Genomic DNA, 22,071 nt, shown 5'->3' with positions numbered 1-22,071 from the left:
GGTCGATTAGACCTCACTAGGCTATGTTTTTTTTTGGATTAAGCATGACTAAATCAATCTGGGTTAACCTAATCCTAATCGAGTCAATATTGAGTGAATTGAGAATGTATAGCCATTTCAGGTGCTTCCTATGGTCACATTAGGCCGGTACAATTAACTTCGATTAAGCCTAATTAGGGTAATCTGAATCTTGAACCATGCAATTTTGAGTAAGTTGACATTTCATAGTGAGTTGGATGACAGAATTTCACCTTAATAAGGCAATGTGAATTAAGCCATATTAAGCTAATTCATATTCAGTTAATTACGAGTAATTGCATCCGCAACGAAAGATTGTCTAACCAGTAGGATACCGGAGCATGATCACGTTAAGCCCATCTGGATTAAGCCAGAATATCCTATTCCTATGTAGGATACGCTAATCTGATTTATGTATTATCACTAGTCATTTATGGGAGTCGCACCATCACTGTGCCATGTCAATAGTGGTGATCAACAAGATAAAAAAATCACAGCATATCCACGGACTGAATGATGAAGAGTGGGGCTAAGCGCCCGACTGTCCGTCCGCGCTTCCATCCTTGCGTTCGCCTGTCCAACCGTGCGTTCCTACGTCGGTCCATCCGTCTTTGCGATAGTCCGTTCGACCATCCCACATCTTTTCATCATATACAAGTACTGCCAATCAGCAGACATTTCAAGGACTAACGAGAGGTGGCGACCTACTACTACTACTACTACTACTACTACTACTAGTAGTAGTAGTAGTAGTAGTACTACTACTGTTACTACTACTACTACTACAACTTCATAGATCGAGGACGCACAACTCACGGCATAAGGAGCTTCGCCCCTAAAAATCCACCATTGAAGCGCCATGACTTGGTGAATGTATCATGGTACACATGACAAGGATGACATGCTTTCGATGTTAGGAACAGTTAGTTATGGTAGTTAAGCCCTCTTATCTTGTCGTGTCAATTTTGGTAGACACTAAATTAATAAAGTGGTTGTTAGAATTGCATGAATGGGTGATGTATGTCATTGCTTACCAGACATACATGACAAGGTTTTCGTGTTATGATCCGCTATTTATGTTACTCATAATCTTTTGTTATGCCGTGCGAATCGTAGTACTCAAAAAGTTAATAAAACCGTCATTAAAGCTCTATGACCGGCACATATATGTGGCGGCGTACATCACGTGCCTGACATAATTGTGGTGTTCTGACCAATCATTTTTTTCATCTTACTGTTATCATACCCTGTCAACTTTTGCATACACAAAGTTAATAAAACAACCAATAGAACACTATGACTGTGTCGTGTGTCATGGCACACATGGCATGATTTTCGTGTTATGACAAGTAATTTACGTTAGCCACATGCTCATATTCCGCCATGCCAGTTCTAGTATATACATTAAAACAATAACGTCCATGACCAGGTCATGTATGCCATGGCCTGGTCATGGGTATTTCCTTTGACCCATGACCCATGACCATGGGCCTGGTCATGGGTTATGGCCTGGTCATGGGTAAGTAGAAAATGTTTGTATTCAAATAGACAAAGAAAATTGCAACCGAGGTGCTGTTTCATTGCTTGTGCCATGCGGTGAAGCATTGCTTGGTTTTTCGTGAGACACAAGTGAACTCGTATACTTTTGTAAGCAATTGTTTTGAAGTTGAGAGCCTGCCGGTGTTCTAACATAGATGGATGCCCGTGATGTGAATAATCTCTCCATATATCAGATGTCAAATGAACTTCACTATGTTGTATAGCGTCAGCTCTTTGCATGAGCCAGCCGACTCCTCATAGGTTGGTGTTCTAATACACGCATCCAAGCATATTTCTGTGCATTCTTGAGCATCGTACTAAAAAAAGAACAATATCGCGCGCAGTTAGAAACGTTTCTTGCTGCTCCGTAGTCAGGACCAAGATGTGCTCCGGTGGCCTTCTTGTCAGGAGGAGAAGCTCTGCAGCCGGCGCCAAAACACCGCGCCCAGTGACGTGAGAAACTCGCACGTAATTGGAGTAGCTATAAGATTGTGCGCAAAGGTCAGCAGCTACACACTTGCGGCGAAGGAGACAAGTTGTGGCGCTAAACAAAACAAACTCTCGATTGGCAGTGGATGTCTCATGCTGACGCAAAATATAGTTGCCATAAAACTTGAAGCTGAGGTGCTGTCATCCTCGAACTGTAAGCTCATCCTCACTCAATTCAAGTATGGTTTAAAAAGCAGTTTTGAACGGGACGTGTTCTTTTTCAGCGCAGGTGCGCACCCATGCGCGCGTGACGACGACGATACAGGAGCGACTAGTGACACCAGCGACTAGTGACACTTGATGCGGCCCTGTGCCTGATATAACAATACAAAAAAAACCAAAGCTGCTGCAAACTTGTTGCGAAGGCCACCTCCACACGTTTTACATGCAGCGGACTTTCGTAAATATATTTTGTGGAATAAATTTTTCTTCGCTCCTAGCAACAACTTTCTATTCAGTAGCTGGTATACATTTCTGGCAATCATTACTGCTCAGCCCTGACTGATTGAGAAGCTGACACCTTAATTTGATATTTGACTTGCAAAAGTTTTTCTGTAACAAAACTTTGATGTTACTGTAGCATAACTACGGGGAGCACGGATTTCTGCCAAGTTCGCCAGCCAAGCGTATTTTCTTAACAACACATGCAGATCCGTTGAGGCAAGGCTCTGTCGAAAATCACTACTTTGCCAAAACGGGCAAATTCATATTGATTCTCAAAGTTGAGTGGCTGAACTGACTACTAGAAAGTGCCGGGTGCACGAGAAATAAATTTAACATGCCAAAATTGACGATCCTAAACATCAATCGCCGGTGATTGATTTGAATAGGTGTGATAACGAAAGAGGGCCACACATGGTTTGACGTCACGCCAGGACTCACGTTAGAGCACAGAAGTCCGTTTTATTGAAACGAAGACCACTTTGTGGTGCAATGATGGAAATATCATGCGTGACCTTCGTTAGCCTATTCCTCTGGTGTATACAGAGAAACAATTGAACATAGCTTGCTCAATGATAGGAATGAAAATACGGACTTCTGTACGGACTACTATAAAGACGGAGTAAGCATTGGAATCACAACTGATGTTAATCTGACATGACGCCTGCACCATAGGAGTAAATGCGCAATGTTTACTTAAAACCTTGTTATAAGATTAGATAACGAGCATAACTTCAAATGACGTTGCACTGATATTGCTCTTGTACAGAGTCTTTTCGCAAAGCAGTTTGAAGACATGGCGTGGCTATTTGGCAGAATATCGGACTGCCATTCAAAATGCTTGGATTCAATTTCTGCTCGGATCCTAACTTTCATTCTTTATATTAGTTGGTTCAACTCTCTCAATGTTGATTTTTTTTTTTTTTAGTGATTCCGCCTTCAAATTGTCAATGTCTTGTTCTCGCTGTTCCTGGGTAGATATAAACTGTCAGTCACTTTTGGCCACAGGCGTGCGCATGTGGGGACCGTGGGGGCGGTCGCCCCTTTAGGCACCTAAGAGGGGCGAGCGTGCAAAGGCTGCCTAATACAATGACATTAGAGGGAGGGAGAGCGCTGCGACCAACCTTGCCCCTTCCCTCCGCTTTTGAAGGTTAACACTGCGCACGCTTAAGCACTAATCAAGTTTTACTTCTCGATATGGTCGTTCAAAAGCCTTTTATCAGTAATCACTGCCCATGCATTAAATTGTGGTGCTTCAGATATAGTGCCAAGTTACAGCGTTCACGACGTAAAAGGCTTTGCTGACCTATACCATGACAAAAAAAAAATAGCCACTGTGTGACGCTTGATGTGATCGGTAAAAGATTCCCACCCACTTCTCTCCCGTGTTATTGTTTTTTATTTAGGGGTGGTGGGGAGCAGAAGCAGAGACGGGAACTACTGATACGAACGCGAAAACTGAGGAAAAAATAATGAGTTCAATATTTGGTCAGATATATCTAACTCCAGCATCAATGAATGAGGATAAAAAAAAACAGCATTCCTAAAAGGCAACTGAAGTCCGTCACTCGTATAGAGCCTTTCAAGCAGAAGAATGTCATTTTTTTCTTGCCATGATTATGTCTTCTTCTTCTATGTTGCCTTGCCAGCTCGACACAGTTGTACTGCCAAAGTGAATCATTCAAATATGCAATGAATGTAGTAGTTTCTTGTGCAAACAACAGTTTAGATGTGCTCACGGTGCAGTTCCAAGGTCTTTCAAGAAATATTTAGCAAGTCCTCATGAATAACAAAAATGCAATATTTCCTTTCTGCCATCATAATAGATCTTTCCGCATCGCCAGACATGTTAACTCGACCAAAGACATAAATCATGACAGTAATTAAAAAGAGTTATTGTATTTCTACTTACCGTCAAGATTTTTAGCCAAACTGAAAAATTTGGCGTTGAGTTCAATACACACAACCTCCATTTCAGGTAGACACTGGAGGAAAATGATCAATTTAACGAGTTTCTCACAAACCACAACGTTCAGCGGCCACACCGTGAACTAGAGGAGGTGAAGTTACGCTAGCCGGAAACGGGCATCTCAACAACCGCGTCTCTCAACCCGCTCAGCTCCCACTACGGTTCCCAAACAACTACGGCAGCGTACAAAGCTGGGATAAAGTGGGATGGCTTTTGTGAAAACGGGGGGGGGGGGGGACAAATCAAAGTGAGGTGGAGAAAAGGAAGAGAGGGACAGGAGGACTTGCACCCCTATGTGCCTGGGAGAGTGTGACGTCACGGTTCCCGCTCGCGTGCAGCCACCGCGCAATGACAACCCACCAAAAATACAGCCAACTGTTCAAAAATAATGAGAATAAACTATGTTTATTCACCGTATTACTGTTAATAAACTGTTGATGAACTCCATTAACAGTGGCGTCTTCCGAGTAGAATTTCAAAGTTTTCGATAGTTTATCTAGTTTCCGTGCAGTATCCCATCGAATCTAGTATGGGAGAGTAAGAGGGTTTGACGAATATATCTGGCTGGTCATGAGATGAATAAAGTCGAAATCCCATCGCGTACGTCGTCCACCCGTCTCTTCCAGACACGCGTGGCACATGTCCGCATACGACGGGCCGTGGTATGCGGGTATGCGCCACGATTAATTGGCACTTTTGATCTACTTTGGAACGAAGAAAATGCACATTGGTAATTTGAATGAGGGAGCGCGTTAAGAAAAGCTGTCATCTGCCGCGTTGACACGGTGAATGCAAAGAACAAAGATCAGGGTCTTAGCAGAAATATAACCCAGGAGTTTTGCGGGGCAATCAAGCATTCTACCTCAAAGCGGCGCGAGGTCTCGAAACCACCTTGTGAAATAGAGGCGTACGTAATGTTGGTGAAACGTCAATTGTGTTTGCAGTTCCCTATTGAAAATGCTGAGTAGGTGGATGCTGGTATCGTTGGTGGATATGGTGGATATAATAGTGGATATGGTTAAAGCTGTAGTGGTAATAATGACTGAGCATTGCGAGAGTGGAAAAAATGGTCGCAGACGTACGGTGGTGGAGGTAGCAAGCCAATGGTGGTGACAGTGGAAAACGCCGGCTGATGGTGGCGATTCAAAACGTGTTTGGTGGATGGCTTGGTTAACAAGCTGGCTGACGGTGTCATGATGGAAGCTTGGTGGATGATGGTGGCATAAAGAAAAAGCAGATGGCAGTATGTGAAATTACGTAATTAATCGTAGCGTTTCACTCTGGAATGCGCAGAAAAATATGCTTACGGTCTAAAGAAACCAACGCCGCTCATTACGCTTTCTAGCCCGTTTTTGTTTTCCTGTGGCGTCAACAATGCTCTCATTTTTGTGGAGCGTAGAATTTGGCCGTGAATTTTTAGATTTCGTGCATGTGTACATCAGTTTGACATGCGCGATGTCGTGCTTTGTTGTGATTTTTAGAAGACTTGAGGTGTCGCTGTGAACAGTAACAGTAAATGTGTTACATCGCCACGCAGTTGTCGAGAAACAAATGAGCTCCAGTTCGCAATGACTCCTTTCAACGGCAGGCCAGAATACAGTGGTCACTTGATAACACCACGCTAGAAACACTACTCTGGCAATTGTAGCAGACGCAGTTACTTGTGCCCTACTTTTAAGTTAAGGAAGTGCGTCCAACGCTAAAATGCATAAACTTGTATACCTTCGACATATGTCGTGACAAGCCCCAGCGAATTTGACTTTCACCCTTCTGTTCTACCACAATGATTTCCACCAAAGGCCTTCCGCCTACCGACCGAGCACGTACAAGCGTTATCGGCGTTTCTGGGTTTCGGAATACACAATTTCGACGAGTAAGAACCACAATAAAGCACAGCCGTGGCATCAATTAACCCACATAAAGCATTTTTGATAGTGTACAGTGGTAAGTAGTTGTTATGTAGTTGTTGCTAACGACAGAGCCACAGCAGCGCGCTGGCATGACTGCACTGTACGTTGCGCGAAAAACATCGCGATTCTCAATCATTTGTGTGGTCGTATCTATTAATTGAGCCTAGAGGCGTCGTAAAGCTTGAGCAGCTGTCCCCCTTTATTACGAGCGAGAAACAGATAAGAAACTTGGCAGTAACCGCCGGTAAACGGTACCTGCTCATCAGTCCACTTTGTTGTTGCTGTTTTTTCTCGTGGTTGTGATTTGTAAGAAAAACATAGCGCTGTTGCCATTATCGCAGTGGAAACCGTTCTAGGCAGCAGTTGTTTGTGTTTAATGAACATGCCAGTTTTAGTAGCAGGTGCAGATCCCGTCTATCTGGAGTAAGCAACAAACAAAACTGAAGTTTAATGGTCAGTTCGCAATTTCACTCGTGGTTAAAAAGTACTGTACCTACAAGTCGGTAAAGCGGAGAGCTTATCATGTTCAGTTAGAAATCTGAAACTTGCTCGTTCGTATCCTCGTGGTCTCATTTTTTTACGTTAAGTTTTCTGCATCATCGTTTTTTTATACAATTACTCTTTTTATTTTTTTAGTGGCAGCTCGTCATGGTGGTTTTTACGCCGTTTCGCGCTCCACTGTTGCCGGTACTCCATCATATACTATGTGCCACCAACATTTCTGGCACCCTAATACAAAAAATGGTGGATGGTGGAATCCACCATTTCTATGGTGGACGTTTTTTCAATAGCGTTCTTGCTATCTAATTTTATAAAGATTACATATTTACTCCTACGACACAGGCGTCACGTCGGGTTAACGTCAGTTGTATATTTACGTGGCATCCACTGAAGTTGTTCTATGCGTAGCACAAGCCAGCGCTACCATCCTCGCAAGCACAAACGCTATATATCAACTTACCACTTCTGGTGTTTGGAGTACTCATGTTTTTGTTGGCATGATTACGCAGGTGTGAGCAACTGGTTACATAAACCATATGCGACGGTTTAACATATGTCTGTGCGTAAAATTGTACCTATCTTTAGCTTCATCCTGTTACTTTTTGCTTAATTAAAAAAAACACCCCAGTGACCTGCCCTCCTTATGCTTTGCATGTCATCAATTCCCACGTTGCGTGGGATCCGCTGCACCCATTGAGCCTCCTTCTGGTACTGTGTACATTTCGCAAGTGCTCTACATATGCTACTAACCTGACAGATTCAAGAAAGTATCGTGACGTATAAACAATAAACTATAAAATAGCTCGTGCTGTTCTCGCAATTCTTTGCTTTTTTTTGTTTCTTTCTTCAACACTACGGCACATTGCTGCTCTACGGCACCCACTATTTGGCACAAGCCTATTTTTAACATATATTATCTTAAAGCGGCCATATTGCACCCAGTTATCGCTCATAATCTGTGTTATGGAGGTTAACGTCTCCGGTGTTTGCAGAAAAACTGGCGACATTTCAGGGCATTTGGCCGAGATTTTAATTTAGAACAAGCATTTTTATAAACATGCGAGTGGCCGATTCTGACAAAACTGGCGCATTCGCGAGTCGTGACGTAACAAGCCACTTGCTTTGCGAGCGTCTGTATTCCGGTCACGATGTTTTTTGTTTTTCTTTTGGTGAGCTGCGCGTACAGTGGAGCTCTTTTAGTTTTCATGACCTCTGCATTGAAAACTAAACGATTTGCAACGGCTGAAACGTTGAAGACAACGGCTTGGCTCCATGAAGCACATGACGTCACACACTCCAAGAAAAAATGGCGGTCACCGGTGGTGGGCACGGTTTATAGCTGGCGACTTCTGGCATTTCGAAGTGAAGTATTATTAGTTTTACAGTTCACTTTTCAGAGAGGTACAGGCACAATAGACCCTCTACATCCATTTTTGCCTGATAACCCCACTTTGGTGGATGAATATGTATTTGTCCCTTTAAAGGGTGCCTGCAGCGACTGATTTCCGAGCAATCATCGAATCACTTTGATGAAAGACTTCATTGTCTCGCGAATGGACCTCCGCAAATTTTCTTGAATCTTTTAAGTGCGAAAGAAGTTAGAGATTTGTCGCACGCTGGAATGGCTTTCTTTGTCCTCTCTTCCCGAGCACCGCGCTGGAAGCTAAGCAGGGAGTGATGGCAGTGGAGGAAGAGAAGTTACGCGACGCACGCGTCATGACCTTGAGCATTTTAATTTTTTTTTGTACGCACGGCTTCCTTTCAGCAGGATCACGATCACACGCACAGGCACGCGGTGGCCTCCAGCGACGGCCTCGAAAACTGTTCAACCCAGGATGCTCAAGTGGGCAATGGTCATGAATTAGAATATATATAACGCGATAATTTGGGTGCATGACATCATACGTACAGAGAAGGGGGAGCGATTTCCAGGTGACTTGGAAAATTGATTGTAAATTCTAGGCCGCGTGCTCCACTATAAAGTTGGGCAGGCGTGTTCTCGGGAGGTTCGACTATACAATTACGCAGAATTTCTGACCATGCCAAAAAGATGTCGCAGGGAGCCTTAAACATTTCGGTGATAATTTGAAGAATGGATTTGTTTGTTTATTTTTGCCTGTAATCACTGGCACATACATCGTTCAGGCAGATTCTTCTCTTACCATGAGGAGGTGGGACATTATACCAAAGATTTTATGGTCGAAGTCAGCTGTGTTTTAGAAAACGACCATCGCCATGAATCAGCCCGCACTTAGTCACCGCCAAAGTATACTCATTGCAGATGGTCAACAAGAGAATCTGCAAGGTGCGGCCCCTGATTGGTTTTCACCGGCCTTGCGTTCCCCTGTGAATCTCTAGTGAACTAATGTGGCGAGTAGGGGGATTCGCCTAATTGCTGTGGCGCATACGGGCCATACGGGTTTCACAGCTGACTAAAAATTGGTTATTAGGAAAGCAGGCATAGCCATGTATTGTAGCAAGGGCTAAAGGGATCTAAATGCCGGCAAAGTCATGACGAGCAAGGTGCCCACCTACTCTGCTGTGGCCCAGCCTTTAAAGGCTTAGTGCAAGCGTTTTTTTTAAATATTCCATTATATTTTTTACAGCGAAAGCTTTATGTAGCTAGGCGAAACGAAAAAAAAAATGTTTGCCACGAGAAGCGATAACGGTATCCACTAACTGCACCGCCAGTTACATAGTTCTCTATATCGTACCTAAGTGCACGCGTCATTGGAAGCGCTGTTAGTGACGTCATTCATCCATTCGCAGCCGTGCCGCCGAGCCCACGCGCAGCAGTTTGGAGTTACAAATTCCACATGAGAGCACGGATCGTACGAAGACCCGCTCATCTCATGACTTTCCGAGAACGGCGCTCACAGTTGATCCATGAGAGAATAATAGGTTAGTGGGGCTGATACAGCAATGCGGGCAAAAAAAAAAAAGAAACAGGCCCGGGTGGCAAACTTCATGCCGTAACTGTGCATAGTGGATCCGGCAGCCTTCCAAGCCGCATGCAAGCGAGAACGGCGAGCCGAGGAACCGGCGTTGCAAGCAGAAAAGCGTCATCAGGGTAATGGCAGGAACGCGTTTGCTGGGGCCGGCGCCCGCTTTCGGCGGGAGTTTCTCAAGTCGCACTTTGGCTTCGGCTACGACGTTAAACCACATGAAGCCACATGTTTCAGCTTCGTGGTTAGAAATCTCTACGGAGTGCTTAGACGGTAATATTTTTTAGTTTTCTACACAAATTTTGAGTTTTGGCTTTTATGCATTGTTTTATATCATCGAAAAAACTTTCTAGGTGATGACCTAGCCATTTATATTACAGGTATCTAAGAATAGTAATGAGTACTATAACTCAATTGTTAGTTATTCAGTTATTTATTAGGAAGCGTGAAAACATAGTTTTTCGGTTTTTAGACTACCATGATCGCGCGCATCCCTGATTGATTGATTGATTGATTGATTTGTGGGGTTTAACGTCCCAAACCACCATATGATTATGAGAGACGCCGTAGTGGAGGGCTCCGAAAATTTTGACCACCTGGGGTTCTTTAACGTGCACCCAAATCTGAGCACATGGGCCTACGACATTTCCACCTCCATCGGAAATGCAGCCGCCTCAGCCGGGATTTGAACCCGCGACCTGCGGGTCAGCAGCCGAGTACCTTAGCCACTAGACCACCGCGGCGGGGCAAATCGTGCGCATCCCAAATAGTATTAACCAGTTTTGATAGGGAACAGAATTTAGTTGGGCCTGAAAGAGAACATTGAGATTATCGCATCATCATGTCACATCCCGTCACTTTTTCCTTAAAGACACTGACATGGATATTACACTCGTTAAGTGCAGCGCACATGATACACAAAAAAGATGTTACTAAAATTAAAACATGAAACTGGTTGTTACATATCGGGCTAATTTGGTCAATAGGTGATGAGAGCTACTCGAAGAGGAAGGACATTAGAATCTTTAGATGCTCGATAAAAAGGAAAAAGACAAGGAAACCGAGGATGGATACGTATGTGTCTGTGGTTATGGACCTGCCACTAGAGAGAAAAGGTAATTCAGTGGCAACAAACGACGCCTCAGCGAAAGCATTTCGCATATATGCGTTCGAGCATGCAAATTCTAATGCTAAAACATTAAAAGGTTTCGGGAGAGAGCTAGGATGAAAGTACCGTGAAATTTCTGTAATCAGAAAACTTACCTGGTGACTATAGTCGGATACAACTTTAAAAGGCCACGGCATTTCTTCCCGAAGATGAGATGGAAAAGCGAAACTTTTGTGCTTATTATGAGCAAACGTGCAGCGATACTCGCTACCGTAGTACCTCTATGCCATTCGTAGCCTCATAATGGTTCATATTGTGAATCTACAATGCAGTTGCAGCTATGTACTTCGTGCTTAATCCACTGATTGTAAGAGAGGAACAGCGCGAATCGAGTCGGATAATTTCCACGATGGGTGGTTTCCTTCTGCAGATACGGTAAGTTCTGGGTACGGAACATAATGTAACAGTCAAGTGTTATTTCATTCGTCTTGCTATTTAGCCAGATGAAGCACTTCCGAATCGTTCTTCGCCATGTGTGTCACGATACGTACGCACGAGTATCGTTGGCAGTAGCGTGAGTCGGCCGATTGCTAACACATCGAAAGAAAACTTGGCCATTGATGAGGTTACCATGTGCAAAACGTAAACAAGAAGCAATAGGGGAGTTTTAGAACAGCGCACCGCGAGCCCTTGCGGTGCGGTCGCTGCCACTGCGCACGCATCGTAGCCCGAGTCGGCGTTCGCGTTCGCGGACCGCACGGAAAAAATCCGAAATTGCGTATGGTGATGGTGGCCCGCATGTAGCCCGCAAGCGCTGGTTTCGAGTCTACTGGTGGTGGTGGCGGCCCGGATGTGGCCCGCAAGCGCTGGTTTCGAGGCTACGGTGTCGCTGCGATCGTGCGTTGTGGTTCGCAGCAGCGCAAACGCTATTCTAAAACTAGCATGGCGCCTGCTATACCCGCAGCGCTTGCAAACGGTATTCCAAAACTCCCTAATAATTCAAACAAATCACCTTACTGTGTCCGGTACGTCAAATTCTTGACTCGGCAAGCATCGGTGAGAACAGTGGGCCACGTACTGCTTTCCGATAGTTGTGACCGTCATATACACGATAACGGCTCACCGCCGCCTCTCGCATTAAGAGCCATAGACGCTTCCGTTCTCGTCTAGGAATTCCAGGCTGCCTTCGCTGAAGCACGCAACAGCACAGTACCGAAGGATAACAACGAATCTGCGGCGCCAACCATTTTCAGAGAAGTGGTCGCGAGCTTCGGAAAGGACCACTTCTGACTTCAAGCGATACAAACTAAACTCGAAGCCGTCATTACCAACGCTCATTGTAGGCTTCTGACACATTGCATCATCTTTGAAGAGCAACAGCTGAAATAAAAATGCACATTCAGAACTACAGCCGGCTATCAAGAACGTGGTCATACGAGTGGTGATCCAGATGACACGAGACGCCGACGTGCCCAACAATACCCATAACCCCCCTAGAGAACCACGTGACTTCCGCCACTTTTCGCTTTGCTGATCCCATCGCGAGGGCCTCTCCTTAGCTTTCCTTCCTTCATGCCTGCACCAATGGGTGAGCACTTCCGAATGATGTCATGAGCCGTACGGTCGGTGACCCCGCCATCGTAGTACATTGACATGTGCATGAGTGGCACTACTTTTTCGTAGTGGAAGCGATCGGTTTCCAAGCTTCAGTCATCTGGGAGGAGCCTCTGCGGATTTCCTAAGCTGTATTCGACTATCTATGCTTAAAACATCGACAAACAATAAAAGTTTAATGCGATGGTGTCTGCCGTCTAGATAAGCTATAGGTAAATGAATTTTTGGGCTCATTTTCATAGAGTCTGAGGAGTTTCTTATGCTTCACGGCGAAAGACGATACATCTACATGCGTGAACAGAGTTTATTGCACCTTTTACAGTGAAAACTGTCATGAGATCTCAACAAATGTCATCTTTAGTTCCGTAGTAGTCCACCCCCACCACTGATGTTCGTAACCGTATTGCACGACATAAGAAAAAAAAACGAAATGTTAAGGATAGAACGAGGCTCGAACCTGGGTCCTCTTCATGGTACCCTGCTATTCTACCAAATAGCCACGACGGTTCTTTTTCTCACTTTTACTTACACATCATACAGTGGGTTGAAACTCCTCCATAAAAAAATCTAACAGGCATTATGTCAGGAAAGAACCATGTTGGTAGTAAAATAGTAAAATAACAACCGGGTGTCACACCGTGCGAATTGTGCAACCATGTCATCACACAATACGAATTGCGTAACTAGGGGGTCATTTAATGTTTCCAACCTTTTAGAAAGTGCTCAGCCATAATTCACTCATCAGCCATCACATGAAGAAAGTGCACGTAATGTCTAACATATGCGTAGAATTAAGAATAATGGCTGAAGAGTGGTTCCAAACTTGACGAAAATTATCATTTATAATAGAGTGGGTACCCTGCAAGCCTATACTTTATTACTTGGCCCTAGATAGTTAAAAACAGGTTATATACAAATGCTGCTCTTCCAGCTTTCACTGTGACTGTGCTGCACTTTCAGCGCAGGCCTGGCGTTTTTAACTGCGCTAATGTATAACTTTGAACATCCTCATATGAAGGTTTACGTACCAAACCTATATCATTAAAGCCTTACGTCGTAGTTTAAACCACCTGTGGTTATGATGTTCGGTGATTATTTAACGAATACGCTCTATGCGTTGTATACATGAGTGCCCTTGAACTTTGTACGTATCGAAATGTAGCTGAGGTTTCTAGGTTTCACACAGTTGCTCGTCATAGCAACGCCTACGCAATAACCTCACGGGCACGTCAACTAGGCGCTTCACAGCACGTAAGCAAGTTGGAAAAGTAATCGCATAAGAGTACATAAAAATGACGGGGGGGGGGGGTACGTTCTAAAGCTACGATGCGATTATGAGATAAGCAGAATTAAAGAGCTCCGACAATTTAAAATCACTTGGGCTTTTTTTAAAGTGCCCCTAAATGTAAGCGCACGTGCCTTAAAGCATTGTTTTATATCAGAGTGCGGCCGTCGCGGCCGGGATTTGAGCACCATAACCATTGAATATCGTGGTGGGTCAAGAGTGTATATGGCGAATAACCAGATGATACACAGCACTAAAGAAACGTTAGAAAAATCTGGTCACTCTGACGTATTAAACTGATACTGAAATCTTGAAGCACCCAGCGACCTTCGTGAGGATGCGACATCAAGCATTTACTTAAGAGCCCTTGTGTCCTAAGAGTATACGATGAAGTGGACTTGCCATGACAGAACGTGCGTACATACTCAATCCGCCACTGAAATCAGCTTTATTAAGCAGTACGCTGAATAAACGTCAAAATCAGTGGAAGTTGCATCTGACGAGCGGGTTCATGGGCGCGCCCTGGGCGCAGTTGAAGGCGGACCCGAAATCGCGGCTGTTCATCGCGGGTGTATTGCAGCGCAGGAACGGCGGCGGGTACACGCTGTTCCGCTCAAACGCGTAGCCCTGAAAGGCACAGAACACGAAGCAGCTGCTGACGAAGAACATCTGCTGCGCCGTGTAACCCAGGGGGTTGATCGGCTTGCTGTAGATCAGTGGATCGGATTGTGTCAGCCCCTTGAAGGCCAGGTAAGACTTCTCGAGACCGGCGTTGTCGGCGAATGCCTCCGAAATGGAATTGTTGCCCAAGGTTTGACTGCCTGAACCATCATTGACCTGCCACAAAAACCACATGTACAGGGCGTCTTAACGAAACGTTATTTGTTAAACTGTACCAATGTTTTTTACACCTCAAAATGCCAATTTATAGGCAGAGATAACGCCCCAAGCTGCAAGATTTCACCTTCGAAATGCCCAACTGGTTACCTAAGGAAAAAACATGCCAAAAAGGCAATTTATTATACTCAAACTAGAAAAAACAACGCCATCACAGCAGACCAGGGCCAGGATTCACAAAACTCACTTACGAAAACATTTTTGCGCAAGAGAACTTTGGTTGCGTAAGTCGATTCACGAAACGAAAAAACGTCGTAAGAGGCCATAGTTGTCACATCGGCCGCTGCAAATAAAGCGCGCTGTGACTGCCCGGGAACATGTCAGCGATGGTGATGCAGTTGCTATATTTGCTTACGTCACCGAAAAGTGCTCGTAAGTGGATTCACGAAGCGAAATTGTGCGTAAAAACAGCATGGCTGAGAGAAAATCCCAAGAGTGGTCCGGACCACTCTTAGGAACAATGTGGCTACTTAGAACCTGCTGCCGCAGCGGTATACTTTGGTGCCCTGGCTGGTTTTGAGTTAATTCACGCCCATTAAGGGCTGCCTGATGACTGCTGGTGCGTTTTTATTTCTTTCGGTGCTTTGAGCTTCGCGTGTTGTTTCCCTTGTACGCAGTGGATGGTGTTGACAACCACCACCGTCCAATGAGTTTGAAGTCGCAGTAATTGAAGAATTCTATTGGGCGTCACTGGCATAAAACTACGCATGTAAAGATTTGTGGTTGGATGAAAACCAATGTGATACGTGAATGGTCGGTGCATTCGAACGCGACATGACATAGGATCAACCTTATTTGTTACGTTGTTGTGTTGCGGCCCATCTCATCCAATTAAAAGTGCAACTCGAGATCCTTGCCTCATTGGTGGAAATTACCACCAAAGAGGTTAATGGGAGCACATTCTTTGCACGCTATTGGAAATAAAAATGAGAGGAAGTTTTCAGTGAGTGGTTCCTAAAGTTTGTGCTCTAGTGTACTTCTATTGGCTCTAACTGTCCAATGGTTGCGATCTCTGAAATACAGCTGTCGATACACTTTGGGACGATCTGGAACAAAGCGTACTTTGTAAACCAAAGCGTATTAGGGGTGCGCGTGATTACGCATGGAACTACAAACAAATCATGCATGTTCACCTTCACTGTTCAGACACCGATATGGACCGTGATATTATGGCAAGCAATCGGAATGAAATGACCCTAGTAACTTTGTATGACACCGAAAATATGCAAACCCTCACGATTCTGGAGCAAACCTTTGCTGAATTCATCCCTGCGTCAATTACCAGCCATTTGACTTGGCGCACGAACATGATTCAAAGGTAGAGCGAGCCACTGACATGTATTTTGTGCGACGTAGCGACCACTTGACCTGAGAATAATAGCGTTGCGAAGGCGAATTCCCTGTCGCATGCTCTGATCGAAGCAGACGACAAACGCGAGCAGACGACGGCTTGGCCGACAAGCACAGCTTGTGATTGGTTGTGAAGCAATACCCTCTACATCAGCTCACTCCGTGACGTTGCCAAAACACTTCTTTCATCTGGCACGCCTGTCCTGTTCGTCATATCACCCCCCTCGCACATAAGAGAAAATTTTGTCACGCCGTGAAAATAGTGCAAGTACTTTCTAAGAGCTCTCTTATCATCTTATGTGCTGCGCAGTTGTCGAAAACAACATGGCGTCGTAAGCAGCATATCGGTCGGTGCGACTTTCAGCAAACGCTTCTCGCACGAGTTACTTCAGCGTTTGACCGGATGTGTTGTGATTACAGCAGCTCTTTTGGTGCGTGTAAGCAGTGCGGAAAGCTGTGGCAGTGCAATGGTGTACGGTGAAGCGCAGCGAAGCCTGTGCGTCGGTGTGGTTATCAAGCGGGGATTGGCGTCGATGTATCGACGGCAACTAGCACTCGAGAAGCCTGCAATGTGTGTTTGTGCGCCGATAACAGTTCGTTCGCTTGACTTTCCAGTCTCTCAGTTTGGTTCTGTGCGACATTTTGGATTGACAGCGTTTTGACACGTTACTTGAGTGACCCCAAGTACGTACGGAAACGTATGAACTACGCGCTCGGTTCTTGCTTCGCCACTAGTTAGCCCGTACGCTTCTATTTACTTGAGAGCAATGTACTGTTCTGGAGTGAAATGATGTTCGTTGTGAACAGTGGTGCTGTGTTGACGTTCCAAGACTTGTGAACAAGCTGTGCTCGTGTGACCGAAAATTGAAAGACAGCGTTGATAACTGTTTTGCCCTGCGAAGTCGTGGTGGGGCAGCTTGGCGCTTTAGTTTGTTAAGTCGTCACTTCTCCTTTTTGTGATAACCATAGTCCTAGCGCTGTGATGTGATCAACCAAAACTGCGAGATGCTACATTCTGTTGTGGATCGTGTTACTTTGGAAGCGCGCCTAGACTGTTCTTCGGTAACAAATTGAGAGTTCTATGTGGCAGCGAGAGCCCGTGAACGTCAAGCTTCCCTCCAGCCCCCCCCCCCCCAAAAAAAAGCAAAGATTTCACCGGTGCCTTGCTTTGGATGAAGTTGTAGGCCAATATCGCCTAACTACAGGTTTCCGAGTTCATCTGGCCATCATTTTGCACGGCACTAGAGTCTTGACAACAGCCGGTCATGGCCAGTTCTTACACTTTATCAATGGACGTGCACGCCTGGCCAGCCCTTCATTGCTGTCATCGGCAGCTTCCAGTCTCCAGATGCCCTTTGCCTGTTGGCCGTACTTGGTTCCTTATGACACCGACGGCTACTAAATGCTGCCATCGGTGAGTTCACCTTTCAGAACTGAATTTCACCGGTACTATAATTCACGCAGTTCTTTAACGTGTGCAAGTTTTTAAGCCCATCAGATGTAATGTTTCTCTATGGTAAGTTGAAGCATGAAAAATTTACTACTACTGTTATATACATACATATATTATAGAGAAAATACATAAAAAGTTTTTTGTGATTTGATACAAGTGAGCTCTTGTTTGATTATGAGGTTGGGCCTGTCGATTGGCCACGTTTGATAGTTGGAAACTTAATGTGGATTTATTTTTCAGGAGCCAGGTTGCACTTAAAAAATTTGTTATTTTGGAAAATTAGTTCTATAGACGATTACCACTGTGGTAGTACTATACTTCAGTAGGACTTATATATTGCGGTACATAAATTTTACATGAGGCTTCAGTTTATTTCAAAGTGAATATAGCAGATTTTGGTCACTTTAACGAAGTGATAGCTTCCTCAAATAATTATTAGAAGTGAGTGCTTTTAATGATTGTTTTTAATTTAATATCTCGTTTTTGGCTCTTCACAGATCGCAGAGATTGGTTTGTTAAGGTCCTGTGATGCATCGGTTGCACATTCTGGCACATCAATCCTCATCATTACTTGGAGCACCTGTACAAAAATAGGAAGGACACGTTCTCCCTAACTGTGCAAGCCTATGTCACTGCTGGGACTGTTATCCTTCAGCGGATGTGGCGTGGAAGCATGCATGGCAGCCTCATCTAGAAGGACTGCAATCTGCTTGCGAGCTTCGAGGGCACAAAACTGCCTAACGGCTGGCTGCAAGGTTAGTTTTTCTTTAATACATACGATTACGTGAACACCACTTACTGTGCACAAATTGAAAACCCAAGCATGGTTGCTTTCAGTGGATACCTGTAATATTCTTACACATAATTCTTATTCAACATTTATAGAACTAAATTGCAAGATAATTGAGAATGTTGAAAGCTGAAAGCCTGCAGCTTATGAATGAAACTCCAATAATCTGAGACTCAAAAGCTTGTGCTTTGAAACGAGCACAAATACTTTGATTCCTTATTGAGCTATCGAGCTTGTGACTCCCTCTGTGGATCAAGTGCTCTGGAAGGAAATAGCAAGTGGGTGAAAATTGCCTGGCTGTTCACAACTTGCAAGGAGAAAGACCTATTGAAGAAGCCTCAGATGACATAGGGCCAGTAACTGCATCTTTTACCTAATGTAGCTTTTTCTCTCTCAGTGCTGTTGCTTGTGTTTCAGCCGAACATGTTCACCACGATTGCATAGTGATATATATTTTTCTACAAATTGTACCTGACCTAAGTATGCATTGTTGATCTCTAAAGGTGACGTTCAGTGTGTTTCAAAGCCATGGCTTCTCATTTCTTTGTCTGTGGCTAGCCTGTTTCAGCAGCAGAGCGATGCAGCTAGCACACACGCAATCCAAGTCATGGAGCGCTCCTTTGGTGTTCTGTGCAGGACGCAGCATATCCATCCGGCAACACACTGGTATCAACAATAATGGTGAGTGTTGGTGGCACCTGTAGGAGCCCGTTGTGTTTGTTGCGTATGATTATTTCCCCTGATGAAGTGCAATTTTGAAAGGTTTTCTTCATTTAGAATAATAGATGTCAGCAACGAGCACACTCATAATCCACAAGTTCTTTGTGTCTTCTAGACTGCCCATTTGCTCCTATATGCGGTATGGTGAGCTGGTTATGTTAGACAGCCTTAAAATTATGAACATTGGCTGTTGTGTTGTAATGCAGTCTAACTTTTGTTTATTAGTGAACTTATTTGTGGTCTACTTCTCGCACCTAGTGTAAAGTCGAAATAGAAGAAACTCTATTGGCTTTTTATGCCTGTCAGAAGTTTCATGTCTTTATCTATAACATTGTAGTTTTGCTCTTGTATCATATTAAATATATTTTCAGTCTTCACTGTTTGTGTGTGTGTGTGTGTGTGTTAAAGCTTGTCATTGGCTTCCGAAAATACAGTATCTGTAAATATGAGCACATAATTGACAACTATACACTCTTGCATGTAGCATGGTTGTAACAATGATCTGTATTTTTCTAAGTTCCAGCAGTAACAAGGGGTTCGGTGCTCCACGGTCATGAACAGTGTATCAAGAACAGAGCACAGAAGACCAACAAGTATAAAGGGACTGCCAGTGACTGTTATCCTGCTCAAAGTTTACAACAGCAGAAAGGGCACATTGTGATGTCAGGAGCAGCTGCTGCTTAACTTCTTAGCAGTGCATTATTCAGCAGTTCATTTGCTTGCATTCGAAATTATTTAAATTTTCCTTGGAAGATACCAAACTATGACACTAATTTAAAGGCTGCTGTAGTGTTAGTGGGCAAATATTTTTGAGCTGAAGTTTTTAACATGTGTGTTAAGTGCCTGCGTGCCTCTACATTTACATGCCAGAAATCACAGCATCTATGGTCGCCAATGGTAACTGTGTTTGCATTCTTTGTAGTACAAGAAGTAAAGCCAAGGATGCAGTAATCATGTACTTAGTCGATTTAATCCTTCAGTGTACACTCATTTGTATAGCACCAATGATGCCATGAGTGTAAAAGCTCTGGGAAGTGAATCTATTTGAATTCTTTTATTTGGAAGGAAGAGGATCATCACTACTCCTAGTATATCTTAACAGTAGACTTTAGTGCTTGGGTATTATCCCACTGCCTATTCGTTCTTCAACAGTCTACTTATCTACTGTGTAAGTGTAACTTTTTAAATGTATACTATGCTCGGATAGGTTTGTTCATAATGTAATGCAAGTGACTTATCATCTATGCGCAGCTCTACTCAGACTAGAAATAAAAGTATTTATTTTTATATGTAGCTATAGCATGCATTCACTTGTGTTTTTCTAGGTGCCTGTACAATTTTTTAGCCCTACAAAAGTGCTGGTATACTCTAATATTGAATTTGGCATCTTAAAATGGTTTGTTAGTGGAAGTAAGAATGTGTCTACAACCAATATTACTATCCACAGATGAACTGTGAAAGTTCTATAGAAATTTATTTACATTTATTGAACTTTGTGAAGGCAAATGTTGTTATGTTCTTTTATTGTGGTCCCTGTTTCATGCAAATGACACATAATTACTTTGGAGTGGCATAGTATTAGTTGTTATTTTACACATATGTGCTGAGCAACATCGCAGTTGAGGCCAGCAGCAAGACATACATGCAGTGCACTGGAGCATCACCTCACATAGTGTACAGTCTTTGCCCACCAGTAAACTCAATATTTTTCAAGCAGACTAATAGACAGCCGTATGGGAACTGTGATGCCCAAACTTTGAAGTCTTCTTGAGGAGTGTTTTTCATCATTTTTGTCCATGTGAAGTAGCTACCCAAGGCCACAACTGGTGGGAATGTGGTGGTTTCCTCTCTCCAAAAGCACTCCTACCAGCTGCCTCAATGTTATTATGGGGTGAATTCACAAACTGGAAAAATAATTGGTCTTTGTTTTCTTGGCCGAAAGAGTCACTTCCACCGTTGAGCCACCACGACGCGCCAGAGTAGAAACATTTAGCTAAATAAAGTTGATTCTACATTTGAGAAGTGTTTTGGGGAAACGAAATGGCACTTATAGCTGTCAATATAAACACTGTTTGCACCAAGGAGCTTAGTAGCTTATAATTGCCTTATTCACATATTGTCTAGAATTTACTCGCGCTGTGCCAACTTTCAGTCCAAGTGTCATAACATGCTTTGTTAGTGGGTTGTGAATGAGCCAAGCTATGTAAATAAACAGAGTGATATTGCAGACATGTACAAAATATTGATGCACAGCCCTTTTCTTTAGCAAGATATTGTCAAGGGCTTTATTCTTGTGTTTTTAAAAAAAACTGCTTGTCACTGGGCAGCAGCGGAAAACTATGCATCAAGCTTTTGCGAGATGGTTCGAGAAACACCGTGTTCAAACATAACAGTGCCGGTGGATTTCTCTCGTAAGTTACTTTCTGTAGTATATTCAAAATGAGTGTATTAGAATTGTTGTTTTATAGCCATTCATTTTAATATTTACACCTGAGTGTGTGTATGTATGTATGTATGTATGTATGGGTGTACATATGTATATGTGTGTGTGCGTATATGTATGTATGTATGTATGTATGTATGTATGTATGTATGTATGTAAGTATGTATGTATGTATGTATGTATGTATGTATGTATGTATGTATGTATGTGTGTGTGTGTATGTGTGTGTGTGTGTGTGTGTGTGTGTGTGTGTGTGTGTGTGTGTGTATGTATGTATGCATGCATGCATGCATGCATGCATGTATGTATGTATGTATGTATGTATGTATGTATCTTTTAAATGAGAATCCGTTTATCTTTGGTGAGTAAGTTTGGTAATGATTTGGCTGAATTTGTTTCTAGTTATTTCTGTTTTGAGCCATTATACATTTCAATTTGTTTTGTACTGCATAAAAATAAATGTAACCTTACACAGAATATGTGTGTTCGAAGAAGTTTCATTTACCAACCAACAGTCATGGGCAAGAAATGGGGTAAAATGGAACGAACCTGCGAAGATTAGTTTCGAGCATAGCTACTCTACATGGCATATCTCCTAC

General features: G+C 43.6%; 1 protein-coding gene and 1 long non-coding RNA gene across 3 annotated transcripts in view; one reads left to right on the top strand and one right to left on the bottom strand.

The window, feature by feature from the left end:
• Positions 1 to 14,248: 14,248 nt before the first annotated feature.
• Positions 14,249 to 22,071, bottom strand: part of LOC119185476 (neprilysin-1) — a 63,400-nt gene continuing 55,577 nt past the window's right edge. For both annotated transcript variants that reach the window (XM_075881614.1, XM_075881613.1), the window contains one exon: positions 14,249 to 14,656. In XM_075881614.1, coding sequence (XP_075737729.1) covers positions 14,300 to 14,656 — 357 coding nt within the window. In that variant the 3' untranslated portion in view covers positions 14,249 to 14,299. The remainder of the gene's footprint in view (positions 14,657 to 22,071) is intronic.
• LOC142776385 (uncharacterized) lies at positions 16,676 to 21,949 on the top strand. The gene is made up of 4 exons (XR_012887499.1): positions 16,676 to 17,480; positions 18,017 to 18,274; positions 18,868 to 18,990; positions 19,547 to 21,949. It is a non-coding gene; the product is annotated as an uncharacterized LOC142776385 (long non-coding RNA).

This window comes from Rhipicephalus microplus, chromosome X, assembly GCF_043290135.1.
Source record: "Rhipicephalus microplus isolate Deutch F79 chromosome X, USDA_Rmic, whole genome shotgun sequence".
NCBI lineage: Eukaryota > Metazoa > Arthropoda > Arachnida > Ixodida > Ixodidae > Rhipicephalus > Rhipicephalus microplus.
The sequence above is the reverse complement of the archived record's forward strand: the minus strand, read 5'-3'. Positions and strand labels throughout refer to the sequence as shown.